Source organism: Liolophura sinensis, chromosome 11 (genome assembly GCF_032854445.1).
Source record: "Liolophura sinensis isolate JHLJ2023 chromosome 11, CUHK_Ljap_v2, whole genome shotgun sequence".
NCBI classification, from domain to species: domain Eukaryota; kingdom Metazoa; phylum Mollusca; class Polyplacophora; order Chitonida; family Chitonidae; genus Liolophura; species Liolophura sinensis.
In genome coordinates, this window is record NC_088305.1 from 31631277 (window position 1) to 31649884 (window position 18608).

Here is an 18608-nt window from a genome sequence, read left to right on the forward strand (position 1 = left end):
AACAATGTGTTCCATACTATGTAAAAGACTACCTGTATTATACTGGCAGCATGAAGTTTCAGCAAGGCAATAAACCTTGGGACCTATTCCAAGACGCTGTTTCTTAGTTAAAGTCAAACGTTAAAACGTAGTTAAAACGCAAAGGTTTCGATTTATTCATTTATTTGATTAGTGAATAATTACTCAAGAATATCTCGCTTATACAACGGTGGCCAGCATTATAATGGGAGGAAACCGGGCAGAGCCCGGGGGAAAACCAGCACCATCCCCAAGTTGCTTGCCATACGTGGACCTTCCCACGTATGGCAGGGGAGGAAGCTAGCACGAGCCGGACTTGAACTCACAGGGACTGCATCGGTGAGAAGACTAAGATTTTGGTAGTGGAAGACAAAATTTGGACTATACATACAATTGCTGGATTTTTTGGAGACAGGAGTCAGTGAAATGAGTCAAGGCAATAATGGTTTTGTGATTTAAGTTGATATATACACACTTTATTTACACGTCTGTAACAAATACAAATAAAGTAAACAAGACAAATACAGGCTTTCTCAGTTAACAGTTCTAATTCAGGTACAGAACTATGTGCACGCAGTATCGTAAATGAAAAAAAAAAAAAAGAAAAAAACCGCTGTTCATTTACATTATATAAAGTTTATCACAGATAGAGTAATATTTAGTTTTTAACTCTCAATGCAACTGACTTTTGCATCACACACGTTCCCACGGGTACAATGAACATGAGCTCCCATAGTGTAAATCACTTGCCCATCTTTGCTAAAATGTTTTGTAACATTTCTCATCATCTGTTGTTGTTGTTCATTATTTTGTTAATGGTTTGGTTTACAGAGAAACACGCTGTATTAACAAGTCTGCTGTGAATATACATGGATGTCAACACATAAACCGCTGGATATGAAAAAAAAAACAAAACATTCCATTCACTGGATCATATATTTCAGAACTGTTTAGAAATAAAAAGCAAATCGACATTTATGTTCATATGGCTACTAAAGGTCACAATCTTCATTCTGCCATGGCATAAAATCCCACAGAGTTTCAGGAAAGATGATTTGTTTCAATAACACCAAATCCATTTTACACTTCTGTATTATATTAAATGGTTTAATGTTAACAGTGAACAAGAAAATATGTACACATACATTTTTTGTCAAAGCAGATTGGTTTACTGCATAAGTTGTATTAAAAGAAGGTGTTCAATATGTGGCAGGGTTGGTAGTTTTCAGTAAGCATTCTGTACCTCTGGCCAATGTCTCTGTTTCTACATTCCTATATTACTTGGGCACAAGGTTCTTTGACCTGTGCATACTGTGAATAGTTTCTGTCTTCTCTTGGATCTGGGCACCCAGACGATTGTACTTCTTCCTAATGTAATACTCCAGTTCCTGCTCTCTCTTCTCCCTGATAAACATGACACCCAAAACCAGTCAGTGAACCAAGTGACAGCAAAATACACAATTTAATGCACACTTATCCCTGATAAACATGACACCCAAAACCAGTCAGTGAACCAAGTGACAGCAGAATACACAATTTAATGCACACTTATCCCTAACAAACATGACACCCAAAACCAGCTGATGCAAAACCAATTGGTGAACAATGTTTGACACCAAAATACAGGAAATACTCCACAATTTTCTGTGATAAACACTTACAATGCAAAACCAATTGGTGACTTGACACCAAAAGTACTGGAAATACTCCACAATTCTCTCAGGCAAACACCTAAAACCAATAGGTGAACAATGCTGGATACCAAAATACTGGAAATACCCCACAATTCTCTCAGGCAAACACCTAAAACCAATAGGTGAACAATGCTGGATACCAAAATACTGGAAATAGTCAATATTTCTCTCAAACGCCTAAAACCAATAGGTGAACACTTGACACCAAAATACAGAAAAGAGTCAACATTTGTCTGTGACAAGCAGGACAGCAGGACACCCAAAACCAGCTGAGGAACAATGCTTGACACCAAAACACACGAAATAAGGAAACAGTATTAAGAGCATACCTGCACATCTGTGTATACCAAAAATACAATACAACCTGTGTGAGCTTTTTTATTCATTTATTTATCTGAATATTGCTTAATGTTCAAGTTTAATCTGATTTGGTTCCAAATGTAGACATGATCAAACTACATTAACCTACTAATTACTTTAACAATCAATAACAATAATAACAGAAGAGTAAATATTTTTCTAAATGTATTTATGTTGAAATGAAAGGGAAAAACACAGTGCTGGCTATTTTAGAGTTGTACCCAAGGCAGCTTTCCTGTAGTACATAGCAAAAGTGGGAACACACACCATGTTTAAGTCAAACACATTTGGTGATTGTGTAAATCTACATGTGCTCTGAGTGTGTGTCAAAACCTACATACATATTACAAGCTACATTCTGTATACTTGGTGTTTATGTCTGAAAATCTACATAGACTTGGTTAGGTTAAATCTCCTGTGCGCAAATCATACCTGTACATACTCTAGCCAGTTGTAAATCTACTGTTAATGATAGAATGAAAGAATGGCTACAACCTTATGGCCTTGTTGGCAACATTTTAACCATAACCTGGTGCAACATCTTGGAATCAGGAATCTCACAGCAGATTAATGACAGACAATGAGCAGTTAGACATAGGATAGATGCTTCTATCAGTACATTTAAATTCAGGTCAATTAAACTGTTCAGGACAAGATGCAAATTGTATAAATCTCTACAAACAATTACTAAGAAATTAAATGATTGAACACTGGGAAATTTAGACATGAACTTTGATGATCTATACTGACCAAAAAACTACTAATGCAACTTTACATGCATGATGATGTTTTAAAGACTGAATTAGTTACTTGTAGAATCATTGAGAGTATGAAGGAAACAACTCCTCTTGATTCAGATGTTTAAATTTGTGAAACAATGATTGAACAGAGCTGAAAACTAGAAGGTGCATTAGTCTGTACTAAACTAGAGATAAGAAGATGCTAAAAATTTAAAGAAGACTTCACTCTTAACCTGTTGTTATACCACTTGTTTTCAGCTGGAATAGAAAATACATCAAACGTCTTAAAACATCACACCAATTCCAACCAAAATATCTCTTACAACAACCTGTACAAGTGTGTTTTAGATACACATGTCCATAAACTCCGGGTAATCCTGTCATAACAATAATTCAGCCCAGTAACAGTGACAGCTTCAGACTTATGGAATCATGATTGACAGCAGCATAGTAGGTTAGTCAGTTAGAAGGGGATAGTGTTTTACACATCATCACAGATATGGATGGGGATATCAATACAATACTACTATGCTACATGTATAGCTTGGATTTAGTGATGCAGCACTGAATGCGCTCTGTGGAACAGAGGTCATCAGGTGTACATGTACATGTATCTTTTTTTTTCTTAAATGTTCCGCAATTTTACACATACATGTAGACTGACAATGAGTTCAGATGACATCAATACTATTGATATTATTACTGATGATTCAGCAAGAAAAAACTTCCCCCTGTAAATGCAAGGTGTGAAGTGCAGAGAAATTTGTTAGAAGTGTTGATAGGAACTGTAACATGTACCGTATTGATATCCATATCTGTCAGGACCTCCCAGAGACTCACCTCACAGAGTGAGACCATGGATCTGAGAACTACCTACCTGTCAACAGGTCCATGTTCATTCACAGGTACGTTAGAACGAGGTAGTTTGTTACCAAAGGGGAAGAAATTGTCACTGTAAAGAAGAGGGAGGGTTAGACAGCGAGAGAGAGAGGGTCATGCAGGGAACAACAGAGTTATGAACACACACATGGTAGGTTAACAGTGTCTACATGTTAATTGTTACTGAACTGTGTAATACTGTACATAGATGGGTGGGTGGATGGTTGTTTGGGGCCGGCATAGGAGAGAGTCCAGGTCAGTGCACATGTACTTGTAACTTGTTGCCTGTACATTGGTGTACAAATAAAGGTATACAAACGGTATAACTGGAGAAGCAAGCATCTATTACCAGTATATATATATATATATATATATATATATATATATATATATATATATATATATATATATATACATTGCGGGCACACACATTGCTTACTTTATATTTTATTTATTTGATTGGTGTGCAAATACCATACTCAAGAATATTTCAACTATGCGACAGTGACCAGCATTATTGTGGGAAGAAACCATGCAGAACTTGCGGGAAACCCACAACCATATGTTAACTGATGGTTGACTGGCAAAGGGAGACGAAGCCAGCATGAACTGGACTATTTGTACAGTGAAAAAGGTTGTTTCTTTACCCTAATCTTGAAGGTTTTCATCCACCCATGAAAGAGGCTACTATATTGTATAAGTGAACATTTCTTTAGTATGAATTTTAAGACCAATGAAATCAGAAAATAAATCTATTTATACATACATGTACCAGTAACAGGTAAAACATAATCTATGTTTTGTTTCTATCAATCATCCTGATAGAACCACATTAGTAGTAATCTTAAAACGCACCAACGTGATTTTATTTTGTGGGAAACTCCAGTGGCACACTGTAATGCTGTCTTCATGGCTAGACTGGAGTGAACTGAGCTGCCACATTTAACTAAGGGGAGCCTTAAAACAGGTGTGATTCCAAGCTACACTATTTCCACCGTACTGTCTGCACTCTTCACACTATAAAAAGAGGCCCTCGAGGGAACAGTTAAGAGAGAAAGGCCCCTCATTAAATATAAATACATTTACAATTTTCCTGCATCACTTTAGGAAAAAAAAATAAGTTGCAAGCAGCATAACGTTTTTTTTCTGTTGAGTACAGATGCTTCTACCAACCCCTGGATACCACGCATGCTTGGGGGGATAGAGAATCTTGGTAATCCAAGGGAGGTAATTACTCTACTTAGGGGAGATAATAAAGCCCACACAACTAAAGGGTAAACAGTCTCTCCTAACTAGGCTCCTATATTTACTTGCTAGTTTTTTTTTTATAGACAATTTACAGGCTGTGAAAGGGTTTAAGCTGGAACTTTTACTGCACCAACTTCCTAGCAGCAATAAAATACCCGCACTTTCTGCCTTGATCAGTTCCTCAGAGATAGACACCCAGAGAGGGGCCACTAAATCGGGGATCAAACTAAAACGCCTTCAAATAATACACACTAGAAGAACAATGCTTCTTGTGGAGAAATGTTTCATGCAAGACATTCTTGGGAGAGACAAAAACACACAGAACAGTGTGTAGAAGAGAGGGAAATACCAAGCTAATACAAGCTGGTGTAACTGTTAAGGCAGAGTTCAAAGGTCCATGTGACATTTGAGGCTTTAGTGTTAACTGCCGTAAAGGTTTTCACATGCAGGGACTCGTTTTAATACAGTATAGCATTGCCTGACCACAAGATCATGAAGGTGTCTTAGACTTTAGTCACATTCAGAGTGCTTAACTGGAGGCATTATTTCTGTAGTCAGGCTTCAAACTGAACATCAAGGTCGAAGTCTAAATGCATAAATAATGCCAAAAGTTACAACTAAGTCTGACGTAGCTTAAGACAGCTTCCTGATCCTGGGACCCTGGTAGTAGTAAGCCTTACACATCATACATGTGTTATAGAATTAGGTACCTCTATTATACATGTGTATTTCATGCCATATAATATATCATGTAGTTATCCTGAACTGGGGATTGAGGGAATGACAGAAGGGTTTGGTATATTCAACAAACAGAATGAGCTTTAGAAACACCTGTTTTCAGTCCATTTTGATTATGTCAGAAGCATTTGTGCTACCTTTCACCTGAGTTTTGGCCCCAGTTTCTGATGTCAGGTATGAGAAAGTCAGCTCTCACAGACTATGCATGACATATTTAGAATGTCTAGAAAAAATGCAGCTTATAATGAAACACAAATATCAAAGGTCAACTCACAGTGTCTGTTTCTCATCTGGTGGTATTGGCGTCTGTGACATAATGAACTGAGCATTGACCATCTCTGGGGTTAAACCAATTGCATTCTCCGTCACTTCACCCTCCTCTCTGTGACACACAGTAAAAAGAACCAATCACAAAGGCTGTTTCAAATGAACCACATTGTGGCGGACATTAAAATCCATCAATGTCACATATTAAAGCATGTGGTATATGATGATAAAAGGCAATACAATGTCAAATACATCAGATTGTTTGATTTTTGTTTATAAAGCACATACTAAAAGGACTCTTCACTCGTACAATGGCAGTCAACTTTCCGGGTTATGGACACCGGGGTACCTGAAAGTAAACCACCTGAATGTGGCAAACTATTGACAAACTTTCGCAGATGTGCAGGCCATTTTGGACGTAGACAAATGTTACACCGTTCACATGGTTATTTGGGTGTCATCAACAGCTTTTTGTCACCCAGGTCTCACAAGTAACAGGAAAAATTGGTTGTACACTTGGCTCGTAGTCATGACAGTATAGAAAACACTGGATTGCTTAAGTTCCCCAATGCTAATTTCAACGTTTCAAGGAAAACATGAATGAACGAGACTTTAGGAATTTTTTTCTAAAATAGATACAGAATACTAAAAAAATGCATGTATGTGTTACTGACTCTTCCAGAATGTTGTCTTTGTCATCATCAGGCAGGCCATCCAGTAGCTGGGGCACATCATGGGGCAGAAGATCCTCCCCAAACGGGTCCTCCCTAACAGACAGACAGATGGATATATAATCATATGGATGGATATATAAGTACTCAGTAAACACAAAGACAGACAGACAGACAGACAGATATACAATCAAGTACTCAGTAAACACAAAGACACAAAGACAGACAGATGGATATACAATCAAGTACTCAGTAAACACAAAGACAGACTGACAGACAGACGGATATACAATCAAGTACTCAGTAAATACAAAGACAGACAGACAGACAGATGGATATACAATCAAGTACTCAGTAAACACAAAGACACACAGACAGACAGACAGATATACAATCAAGTGCTCAGTAAACACAAAGACAAACGGATATACAATCAAGTACTCAGTAAACACAAAGACACACAGACAGACAGACAGACAGATGGATATACAATCAAGTACTCAGTAAACACAAAGCGACCACACTTAACTATTAGTGTTTTGGGCTATACATGAGGATTTTCCAACACCAATAGGGGGCCTCTGTGGCTCAGTCGGTTAAAGCGCTAGCGCAGCGTAATGACCCAGGAGTCTCTCACCAATGCGGTCGCTGTGAGTTCAAATCCAGCTCATGCTGGCTTCCTCTCCGGCCGTACGTGAGAAGGTCTGGCTGCAACCTGCGGATGGTCGTGGGTTTCCCCCGGGCTGTGCCCGGTTTCCACCCACCATAATGCTGGCTGCCATCGTATAAGTGAAATATTCTTGAGTACGGCGTAAAACACCAATCAAATAAATAAATAAATCCAACACCAATAGGATTTATAAACTTTAAATGAAGATCTGAATCAACATTTCACACGCTTACAGCCACAGGTGTTTTTCTGAAACATTCAAATCATGTTACGTACATACATTTGTACCGTGAATACAAACATGTCATGAAATGGTTTGCCATGGGAGTTTAATCATTATCCAATCCACATTAGTCGTGTTAGGTAAACTAGCTGAATACTTTAAATGGTGAGCACTTCCCTCATGAGAAATATTTCATAAAAGATAATTTATAAAACAAAATGTTTAAAAATCTATGCAGAGTTACAACATGTACTAGTACTAACAATAATTTTAACCTATGCTTTATTCAAGATATGCCTAATTTCTGTTATATTTTGTTTATTTTATCCACGTTGAACGCCAAACTCAAGAATACATCGTGTCTACAGCAATAGTCAGATTTATGATTAGAGGGAGTCAGGTTGGATAAAACCAGCAGTCTTCACAACCTCATTGGTCAGGGGTAGCCTTGCTGATGTGATGATTTTTCACGAGCCAGTCATACCTTCTGGCACAAAGCATGGACAAAGTCGGAGCTACCAGCTGGGTTCTCAACCTCATAGCCTCTCTGATGTGCTGATTACTATGTGATGATTTTTCACAAGCCAGTCATACCTTCTGTCATAAAAGCATGGACAAAGTCGGAGCTACCAGCAGGGTTCCCAACCTCATAGCCTCGCTGATGTGCTGATTACTATGTGATGATTTTTCACAAGCCAGTCATACCTTCTGGCATAAAAGCATGGACAAAGTCGGAGCTACCAGCAGGGTTCCCAACCTCATAGCCTCGCTGATGTGCTGATTACTATGTGATGATTTTTCACAAGCCAGTCATACCTTCTGGCATAAAAGCATGGACAAAGTCGGAGGTACCGGCTGGGTTCACAACCTCATTGGTCAGGGATAGCCTCACTGATGTGCTGATTACTATGTGATGATTTTTCATGAGCCAGTCATACCTTCTGGCATAAAAGCATGGACAAAGTCGGAGCTACCAGCTGGGTTCTCAACCTCATTCATCAGGGAAAGCCTGGCTGATGTGCTGATTACTATGTGATGATTTTTCACGAGCCAGTCATACCTTCTGGCATAAAAGCATGGACAAAGTCGGAGCTACCAGCTGGGTTCCCAACCTCATTGGTCAGGGATAGCCTCGCTGATGTGCTGATTACTATGTGATGATTTTTCACGAGCCAGTCATACCTTCTGGCATAAAAGCATGGACAAAGTCGGAGCTACCAGCTGGGTTCCCAACCTCATTCGTCAGGGATAGCCTCACTGATGTGCTGATTACTATGTGATGATTTTTCACAAGCCAGTCATACCTTCTGGCATAAAAGCATGGACAAAGTCAGAGCTACCAGCTGGGTTCTCAACCTCATAGCCTCGCTGATGTGCTGATTACTATGTGATGATATTTTACAAGCCAGTCATACCTTCTGGCATAAAAGCATGGACAAAGTCGGAGGTACCAGCTGGGTTCACAACCTTATTGGTCAGGGATAGCCTCCCTGATGTGCTGATTACTATGTGATGATTTTTTACGAGCCAGTCATACCTTCCTGAGTTCAATACCTGCAGTACTTTTTAATATACTACCTCTAACACTTTGTTTAACATTGATTCTAATACATAATACACTAAGTCAGGAATTCAGTAATTTATGGTACATAATACTTACACACAGACTCGACGATGGAATATCCCTCTTGTGCTATTGTGCTCTACACATGTGCAAGCCCTGAGCTCAATACCTGCAGTTCTTTTTAAGATACCACCCGTAACACTTTGTTTAACATTGCTTCCTCTATTATAGGATGCTAATGCAGACACTGACTCTGACTCCGAAGCTGATGGTATGACAGAAGCTATGCCTGTACTTCATGCAGGCCAGCTAAAAATGTGGATTTTCTAGTTTATAATTATTCCATTTCTGGGTTTTTTAGTTTTGGCATGAATACCTTTCACACAACATTACCTCTGTATGTTTTAACATGAAGGGAATGTTTCAGGTGACAACAAGAGTGTCATTTTCACACTTACCAGCGGGGCACCCAGACGCTGGTGAGAGTAGGAGTCTGTTGTAGAGACGTCAGACCCTGGGACGGGAACTTTTTCCAAGACATAATACCCTTGATCACATCCTGAAATACGGTAACATCATATGATATAAAAAGTTGATCGAAATAAATCATGTAACAGGATAAAGACACACATGAAAAAGTAACCTGTTCTGGGAACAAATTCTACGGCAACTTGTACTCTGCCTTTACAGCAGCCACATTTACCAGGTATTTCTGTTGTGTACAGATGTGAGAGTTAGAGGCTATCTGAACATACGTACCAATTTCAGGTTACCTCTCTGTCCACGTACCCTCACACCACAGGTGGGAGGGTTAGAGGTTATGTGTCACATATGTAACTATTGCAGGTTACCTCACTGTCTATGTATTTCTGTTGTGTACAAGTGTGAGGGTTAGAGGCTATGTGTCACACATGTACCTATTTCAGGTTACCTCTCTGTCCAGGTATTTCTGCTGCGTACAGGTGTGGGGGTTGGAACCGCTGTCCTTTCTTTGGTAACATGGTATGGGACACAAGTGGAAGTCTGGGTCCACCTCAGCATATGGCATTGGGGTCTGGAACACCTGGAGGCCTGGGGCAGGGTTCTAAGGACAAGACAAACAAATATCAAGTCAAAAAATCTGTATCCAGAGATAGTTTGCCAATTAGGTTGCTGGTTTTGGTTCGAAACACCAGAATCTGTGCTATATCTACATGTAGGCAGTTTAAATCCAAACACAGATGGCACTATACACTGCTTTAGACTCATCATTGTGTATGGCTTTAAAAAAACATAATGAAGTCAAAGCATCACCACGTAAATGTAAAAGGTTTCAAAGGCTTTCAATCCACATGTCGGGATCATTATTAAGTGACTTAAGCGATTATTATTATCAAAGCTTGTGAAACCTTTACATTTACATGGTGATTCCTTGGCTCCATTATTGTTAAGGGTGGCACTACTTATACTTCAGGCAACTTTTTAAATAACATCCCTCATTCTGAGTCTTCAATGACACAAAATCGCCACTATGATCATGTCACAAAATTTTTTTTTGCAAGCACAATTAAAAGCACAGCTGAAGCCCTGAAAATAAACGTCCTATCAAGATTTAGGGAACTGGTTATCTTGCTAAGGAAACCAATATGGTGAAGAAACAGTTCAGACAAAATGATCATAAGCAGATGAAAATACATGTATGAGGATTAAGTGGAATGAAGACATGGAGAAGACAACTAGTTGAGTATTTGAGGCCATGGCTGCCACGAGTCTCAGAGCCTCAAAACGATGTCCGACATGGAAGAGTGAACATTAATACAAAATCAGATCAGGCTCAGTGATGGTGATCAAAATGGGCAGAATGCTCTGTATCAAGCTGTTAAGTGAAGCCGATCTTCAAACACAGTGATAACATGAAAACCCAATATATCACAGAGTAATTCCATAAAATTAAAAATTGATGTCACTTATTTAGAATAGATTTCTCCTCTGATTGTAGAGAGAGAAAAGGAAAACAAATTTGAATACAACTATACTGAAGTGAAGCAGTTCTATAGGCATTGCTAAAAAGGTCTCCAGATGGACGAACAAGGAATACCAATGTGAGCCGTAATAAAATGGTAATATGAGATACTCACAAAGATGTGCAAGGCTGGGTACTTGATGGGCTTGAAGAGGGCATCAGGAGGTGTGAGGGTCATGGTGGACGAGACCTCAGCTGAGGCCTGGCCGACTACCTCCTCCACCTCTACACCCCCACCCTCTGTAACCTTCTCCATGTACTCCTCTGCCAGCAGCTTCTGTGTTGGCATGGCAACAGGGGCAGGTAAGTTAATTATCTCATCCTGTGTGAACATACAGCATACATATATGTATATCACACTGAGTGAATGACTGACTTGGGTTTACACACATCCAACACACATTCTCTGTAGAACTACATTTGTATGACAACTGGTTTATTAGTTTGATTGGTGTTTTATGCCACAGAAAGTATTCTATCTATATGACGGCAACCTGTATTATGGCGAGAGGAAACCGGGGAGAGTCCATGAGTTACTGACAGACCTTTCCATGTACGACCGGTGAGGAAGCCAGCATAAACTGGACTTGAACTCACAGTGATCCCATTGGTAAAAGCTATTGCATGATAACCACTCAGCCATGATGCCCCCCATGAGACCTGAATTACACACACATGTATATTTCCAGTCAAAGTGGCACCATAATCCATTCACACTTTACAGGTGGTTCGAACTAACAAAAGAGTAAAAAAGGTAAGCTCAAATCTATCAATGGAGAAATTTCCTCTGGGAACATAATCCTTGGACAGAAAAAATAGTTAATTAGGAAAAAAAAATGTCCTGCCGCCTACCTGCAGGGCAGTCAATACTGATTCAAGAACTAAGTTGGTTTCTTTCAATCATGCTGTTGTATCGCATTTGTTGTTGTTGGAACAAAGGATACGGATGAGTAGTTTATGGGGATTATTCAGTTTGCTTTGCTACGTACGGGCTGTACAGCCATGAATACAGAATAAGGGGGACTGAAGAGAGAACAAGACAACCTGAAGAGAGAACAAGAGGACCTGACGAGAGAACAAGAGGACACAAAGAGAGAACAAGATGACCTAAAGAGAGAACAAGAGGACATGAAGAGAGAACAAGATGACCTAAAGAGAGAACAAGAGGACCTGAAAAGAGAACAAGAGGACCTGAAGAGAGAACAAGAGAGCCTGAAGACAGAATAAAGGGGCCTGAAGAGAGAACAAGAGGACACAAAGAGAGAACAAGGGGACCTGAAGAGAGAACAAGAGGACCTGAAGGGAGAACAAGAGGACCTAAAGAGAGAATAAGAGGACCTGAAGACAGAACAAGAGGACCTGAAGAGAGAACAAGAGGATCTAAAGAGAGAACAAGAGGACACAAAGACAGAACAAGAGGACACGAAGAGAGAACAAGAGGACCTGAGAAGAGAACAAAGGAACCTGAAGAGAGAACAAGAGGACCTAAACAGAGAACAAGAGGACACAAAGAGAGAACAACAGGACCTGAGAAGAGAACAAGGGAACCCGAAGAGACAACAAGAGGACCTGACGAAAGAACAAGAGGACCTGAAGAGAGAACAAGAGGACCTAAAGAGAGAACAAGAGGACATAAAGAGAGAACAAGAGGATCTGAGAAGAGAACAAGGGAACCCGAAGAGACAACAAGAGGACCTGAAGAGAGAACAACAGGACGTAAAGAGCGAAAAAGAGGGACCTGAAGAGAGAACAAGAGGACCTGAAGACAGAATAAGGGTGCCTGAAGAGAGAACAAGAGGACCTAAAAAGAGGACAAGAGGACCTAAAAAGAGGACAAGAGGACCCTAAAGAGAGTACAGGAGGACCTGAAGAGAGAACAAGAGGACCTAAAGAGAGAACAAGAGGACCTAAAGAGAGAACAAGAGAGCCTGAAGAGAGAACAACAGGACGTAAAGAGCGAAAAAGAGGGACCTGAAGAAAGAACAAGAGGACCTGAAGACAGAATAAGGGTGCCTGAAGAGATAACAAGAGGACCCAAAAAGAGGACAAGAGGACCCTAAAGAGAGTACAGGAGGACCTGAAGAGAGAACAAGAGGACCTAAACAGAGAACAAGAGGACCTAAACAGAGAACAAGAACAAGACGGCCTGAAGATAGAACAAGAGGGCCTGAAGAGAGAACAAGAGGGCCTGAAGAAACAAGTCCAGATCTAAAAGCTACTACATGTACTGCCTGCTGTCGAAATTAATTGTTGCTGAGGAAACAACCCTAACAAGATGTTCCCTATGATTAAACAAATTCTTGGTAGATACTAACATCGTTATCACTTATCAGTCTATTGGCCTTAAATTACAAACTGAAACCCCTTTCGTTCAAAACTCTCTGATGCCCCTCACCTCAGCTCCTGTCCTTAGTGGACGTATACAGGTGGCTGGGACGTAACCGCTGGAGGCGTCGTGTGTGTTGTGGGGGCGGTAACCTAACAATCGGTACTGTTGAGGTACCTGGAAATCAAAACAATAAATGTCAAAACACCACCAGTGACAAAATTTCAAATGACTATATAGTCTCTACATTTTAAGCCCATCAGTATGTTTTTTTATGCACACATTTACAAAAGTAGATGCCTAATGCCTTAGTAGAAAGATTAAATGGAGGGCATCAATGTTACATTAGAACTTCTACATCACAAAAGTGAATGTGGGCACGGGTGTGGTTGGTGATAGGGGTGTGGTTCTTACCTTGAGGTTGAAGTAGGGGACTTTCTGTTTGACTATTACAGCGGTGGGTGGGACGATGACATTGCCCAGGGCATCAGGAGCCTGTAGGTGGAACACACAAGGCCAGGGAAGCAGAGATTAACCTGAACTATGGATAATTACCAATATACATGGATACTCAAAAATGGCGGTATTAGTATCTCGGCAACTACTGGGTTACCTGAGTCATATCTATACACACATACTTCTTTCTCTTTGGGTATGTTGGAGATAAAAAAAAGAGTTGTCTACCTGTGATTCTCCTTATGGCAAGATAAAAGATTTAGTAGTATTCCAAACAAAAATTAACTTTTGTGAAAAGGTACTACTATCTACAGGGATACATTGCTGGGATATATCGCAGGGATACATTGCTGGGATATATCGCAGGGATACATCGCTGGGATACCTGATTGCAGAATTTTAGGGCTCGATCCTTTTATATTTAGCTTTCTAGACCTCGTCTTTCTTTTCTTTTGTGTTTATGGCTGCAGAACATGTCCGCAAAAAAAATAATTTGGAATCACTTCCTTTGGCAATCATGTCTTGTCAGTCACATTTACACTCACCGCAAATTTTCACACAATTTACACTCACACCAGGAGTATCCTTTGAAGCTGACAAACATGCAAGTCTGGTAAGTCCAGAATGATAGCTAGCTAGCGATGATCTAGAACTACATACAGTGCTGCTCAGTCCTAACCATATATCTGGCAGGGATTTGGGACGGAACATCTGCGTTGGAATGGTGCCATATCACAGGAAGATGTTCACATCATACGCCGATCAGACAGCCTTGGTGGGTTTACCATCTGCATATGATGATGGGCGTAGGATCCGTGTATGATGGGTATAGGATCCGTGTATGATGGGCATAGGATCCGCGTATGATGGGTATAGGATCCGTGTATGATGGGTATAGGATCCGTGTATGATGGGCACAGGATCCGCGTATGATGGGCATAGGATCCGTGTATGATGGGCGTAGGATCCGCGTATGATGGGCGTAGGATCCGAACATCATCCATGTAGGATTTTATGACATACTCTAACATTCACACATAAACTCATCTAACTTATGACAAATGCCATGTTGTTCGACACCAACCTTGTTAAAGAACATTCACAACTTCTAGTGAGAACTTACGTCATCGGTTGTCCTGAAATGCAGTTACGATTTTACATTCCACTGACACAAATTAACTTTGTCCAGAAAAGGGAAAGGCGAAACTCGAAAGTGATGCATTGGGTTAGCGCGCATTTTTACTGTCTTGAATGAGTGAGAGTTACGCAAATGATAAACCATTGACTATTACTTTTCACATCATCATGCCTGCCTTACCAGGTTAGCAAACTGAAGATACATCGTGTTATGTTTACAGCTAGCGTGTAGGCAAAGGCGAAAGTGCCGCAAAATGGCCTACACAAAACTACATGTACCGGTCGATCAAGATCCATGTAACATGCGATCAGGATGGTGCCGCGCATGGGTCGCCCATCATGGCTGTATGATCTGCTTAGCATCCGCCCCACATCCGATCAACATACATGAAGGATGGGTGGATGATATGCATAGTGTATATCGTTATGATTGGGCAGTACTGTACTTTACAAAATAGTAACAATTTTGTTGAAACTGGACAAAAAGGCCTGACATCTGAACTTTAATTATCTGACTTGTCACAGGGTTTACCATGTCATCCTTGACTTGTGGGTCAGCATAGGTGGGGAAGGCGGGCGCCCGGATGTCCTGACGGGAGATGTTAAAATTCTCCACAACATCTTCTTCCTCTTCTTCCACCTTCTCAGTTTCATCATCTGTACAAGAGAAGAATTTAGTTTTGAACTCATTATTTAATCTGAACTGAGAGAGATCTAAACACAGTTTGCTCACATCTGAAGCTTAATGAGTGCCAAATGAGGCAGCAACAAATACCATTTTTACAGTCTTTGGTATGACCTGACCCCAACATCAGGGTTGACCACTGGACCACCATCAGGTCATGAAATGTTATCTGCTTAATCTCCAACAGTCAAAAAATCATTGTGTAATGGAAGCCACTGAGCAAGAATGCACACTGGCCATGCTGGCTGCAATGACCAGTGTGTGCATCTCATTCAATCACTGTGTAATGGAAGCCACTGAGCAAGAATGCACACTGGCCATGCTGGCTGCAATGACCAGTGTGTGCATCTCATTCAATCATTGTGTAATGGAAGCCACTGAGCAAGAATGCACACTGGCCATGCTGGCTGCAATGACCAGTGTGTGCATCTCATTTAATCATTGTGTAATGGAAGCCACTGAGCAAGAATGCACACTGGCCATGCTGGCTGCAATGACCAGTGTGTGCATCTATCTACATGTTCTCTATCTGACAAATGTTTAACATAATTCCTATACTCAATAATTTGTCACTTCCATACAATTATAGTCTTGCTGATCTGCATTTGTAAACTTTCAATAACTCATGTTTTCACCACTACGGTCACAGTATGACCAGAATTTGTATGTCATAATGAAGGTCATACAATAATTTAAGAATGAGATCCATGTGCAGGCAAAAACTGCCGTCTGCACTGTTTATACCATCTACAGAAATATGGAAAATCTCTCCAAATAGAGTGTCATGAGTATTAGTTTATGTGTCTCTATTGAGACTCCTGGGCACGTTTAATGAAGTAAGCGTAGTGCTAGGTAGCCCATGGCTAAAGGCAATTTATATCTCTACAATATACGACGTAGTCTTGGTAGTCAAGGGATTACTTAACTTTTGTTATTATTAAGTCTGCTACAAGGTCCCGGGTTTACTCCTAATATGAAACAAAACTTTGAGCTCGCCAGGGCAAATCGGTGTTCTGTTTGATGAGTCTGTGTCGCTGTCTGGAGCTAACATTGGTTACGTGTACTATACAACCAAATCACATTTTTGTTTTATATCCAGGGTGAACCTTCAACTCAGCATATGAACCTACTGAGTAGGTAGCATATGAACAAAGGCTTTCAAGATCGCTCTGACATTTCTCGGCTGTCACATAAGTGTAGGACCAAGCCTAGAAAACAAGCATATCTGGAAATATGTAAAATAGTTCCCACCACATAATTACCTGTGACTTTTATGGAGTATTTTTTCTGTCTCCAGTCTGTCACAACTTTGGTCAGTGAATGAAGTTTGTCCAGGGCCCGCTTTCGTATAATAATCTGAAGAGTAGACAAATGTAGTCAGAAAAATTACCTGCCAAAAATAGTAGCATAAGAAACCCTAAAAACGGTGAGTTTAAACCATCTTGGCAAAAAACATCTGTACCACCACATATAAAGTTTGAACATGTAACTCTTTACTACAAGACAACCATAGCACAAACACGAATTGTAATACAGCAACTTGAATATGCAAGGACATTTGTTTTTTATGAGGAATTAATTGATATACATAAAATTTCTGTAAATCTCAAAAAAATTCAGTCCTTGACTAAGTAGTTCTTGATTCTTAGAGGTCTTAGTTTGCCGAGTAAACTCACCTTCCTGGCTGCCTGAGCAAATTTGTTACGAACATCTTGTCTGGCTGCCCAGTTGTCATTAGTGTACAGGTCAAACTGGACGCCCTCGGAGGCCAGCTAAAATCATAGGTAGAACTGATGGTCATTCACAATAACTAATCAATCATTACAGCATGATACATATCTTGAACAAATATTATGTGAAAATGTTCTCTCCAAATACATATAAATTCAGTTCCTGTCAAGGGTTTAAATTTGACTGACCATCTCGAAGAAAAATATTCTAAAAAAAAAAAGTCATCATTTCCACCGAATAACAGATTAGACCTACCTCTGTAGCCTTTCGTAAGGTCCTCTGAAATGTGCGTTCCGTCGTCGCTCGTGTATGCTCTTTCTCTGGTACAGGTTCACCCAATCTTTTAAACTACATCAAATATGGAAAAGCAAGTTTTATTTGAGACAACCCTTGACAAATAAAGCTATTATTATTAGTATATATGCAAAGAAAAATCCTGATTTATTACTTTTCATCAGGGTACACTGTATATAAAACACAGCAAAGAACAAACAATATTCTGTATTTGACATACAGTCAGTCAAGACCATATGTTTTACACAGTTTTATTGAGTTTATAAAAGTATTTTGAAGTTTTTTTTAAAGGCAGAATGATACATAGAGAAAAATCTACGATTCAACACCAAAAATGTACATTTGAGAAAAAAAAAAATTTGATGACCTTTAAAATGCATTTTTGTAAAGTTTTGGGATAAACAGAGTAATTGTAAGTATGGCAACCCTACAACACATGCACAGTAAAATTTATTTTGGAAAACTTCTTGTTTATTTGTTGTATTTGTGATAAAAAATGGAAAAAGACATCAAAGACAGCTAGTATCCTCTGCTAGCTGTAAGTTTAGCTACGGTACGCGTGCTAACCCTGTAGTCATGCCAGGCCAGTTTAGCTACGGTACGCGTGCTCACCCTGTAGTCAAGCCAGGCCAGTTCAGCTACAATACGTGTGCTCACCCTATAGTCAAGCCAAGCCAGTTTAGCTACAGTACGCGTGCTAACCCTGTAGTCAAGCCAGGCCAGTTCAGCTACAAATCATGTGCTCACCCTATAGTCAAGCCAAGCCAGTTTAGCTACAGTACGCGTGCTCACCCTGTAGTCATGCCAGGCCAGTTTAGCTACAGTACGCGTGCTCACCCTGTAGTCATGCCAGGCCAGTTTAGCTACAGTACGCGTGCTCACCCTGTAGTCATGCCAGGCCAGTT

At 40.0% G+C, this 18608-nt stretch overlaps 2 protein-coding genes across 3 annotated transcripts in view; one reads left to right on the forward strand and one right to left on the reverse strand.

Annotated features, from left to right (window-relative positions):
* Nucleotides 1–472: 472 nt before the first annotated feature.
* LOC135477495 (cilia- and flagella-associated protein 221-like) overlaps nt 473–18608 on the reverse strand; it is a 30856-nt gene continuing 12720 nt past the window's right edge. The window contains exons 12-24 of one of the 2 annotated variants that reach the window (XM_064757614.1): nt 17665–17757; nt 17355–17450; nt 16941–17034; nt 15526–15650; nt 13815–13895; nt 13470–13577; nt 11190–11396; nt 10004–10156; nt 9531–9631; nt 6619–6711; nt 5952–6059; nt 3690–3764; nt 473–1422 (exon numbers count right to left, since the gene is read on the reverse strand). In XM_064757614.1, coding sequence (XP_064613684.1) covers nt 1296–1422; nt 3690–3764; nt 5952–6059; nt 6619–6711; nt 9531–9631; nt 10004–10156; nt 11190–11396; nt 13470–13577; nt 13815–13895; nt 15526–15650; nt 16941–17034; nt 17355–17450; nt 17665–17757 — 1461 coding nt within the window. In that variant the 3' untranslated portion in view covers nt 473–1295. The remainder of the gene's footprint in view (nt 1423–3689; nt 3765–5951; nt 6060–6618; nt 6712–9530; nt 9632–10003; nt 10157–11189; nt 11397–13469; nt 13578–13814; nt 13896–15525; nt 15651–16940; nt 17035–17354; nt 17451–17664; nt 17758–18608) is intronic. The other variant, XM_064757615.1, reaches the window with a different exon arrangement.
* On the forward strand, nt 11558–13134 carry LOC135477715 (golgin subfamily A member 6-like protein 24). The gene is made up of 4 exons (XM_064757908.1): nt 11558–11570; nt 12093–12284; nt 12423–12850; nt 12907–13134. Exons 1-4 carry the CDS (start codon nt 11558–11560, stop codon nt 13132–13134), a joined length of 861 nt encoding a protein of 286 aa, XP_064613978.1.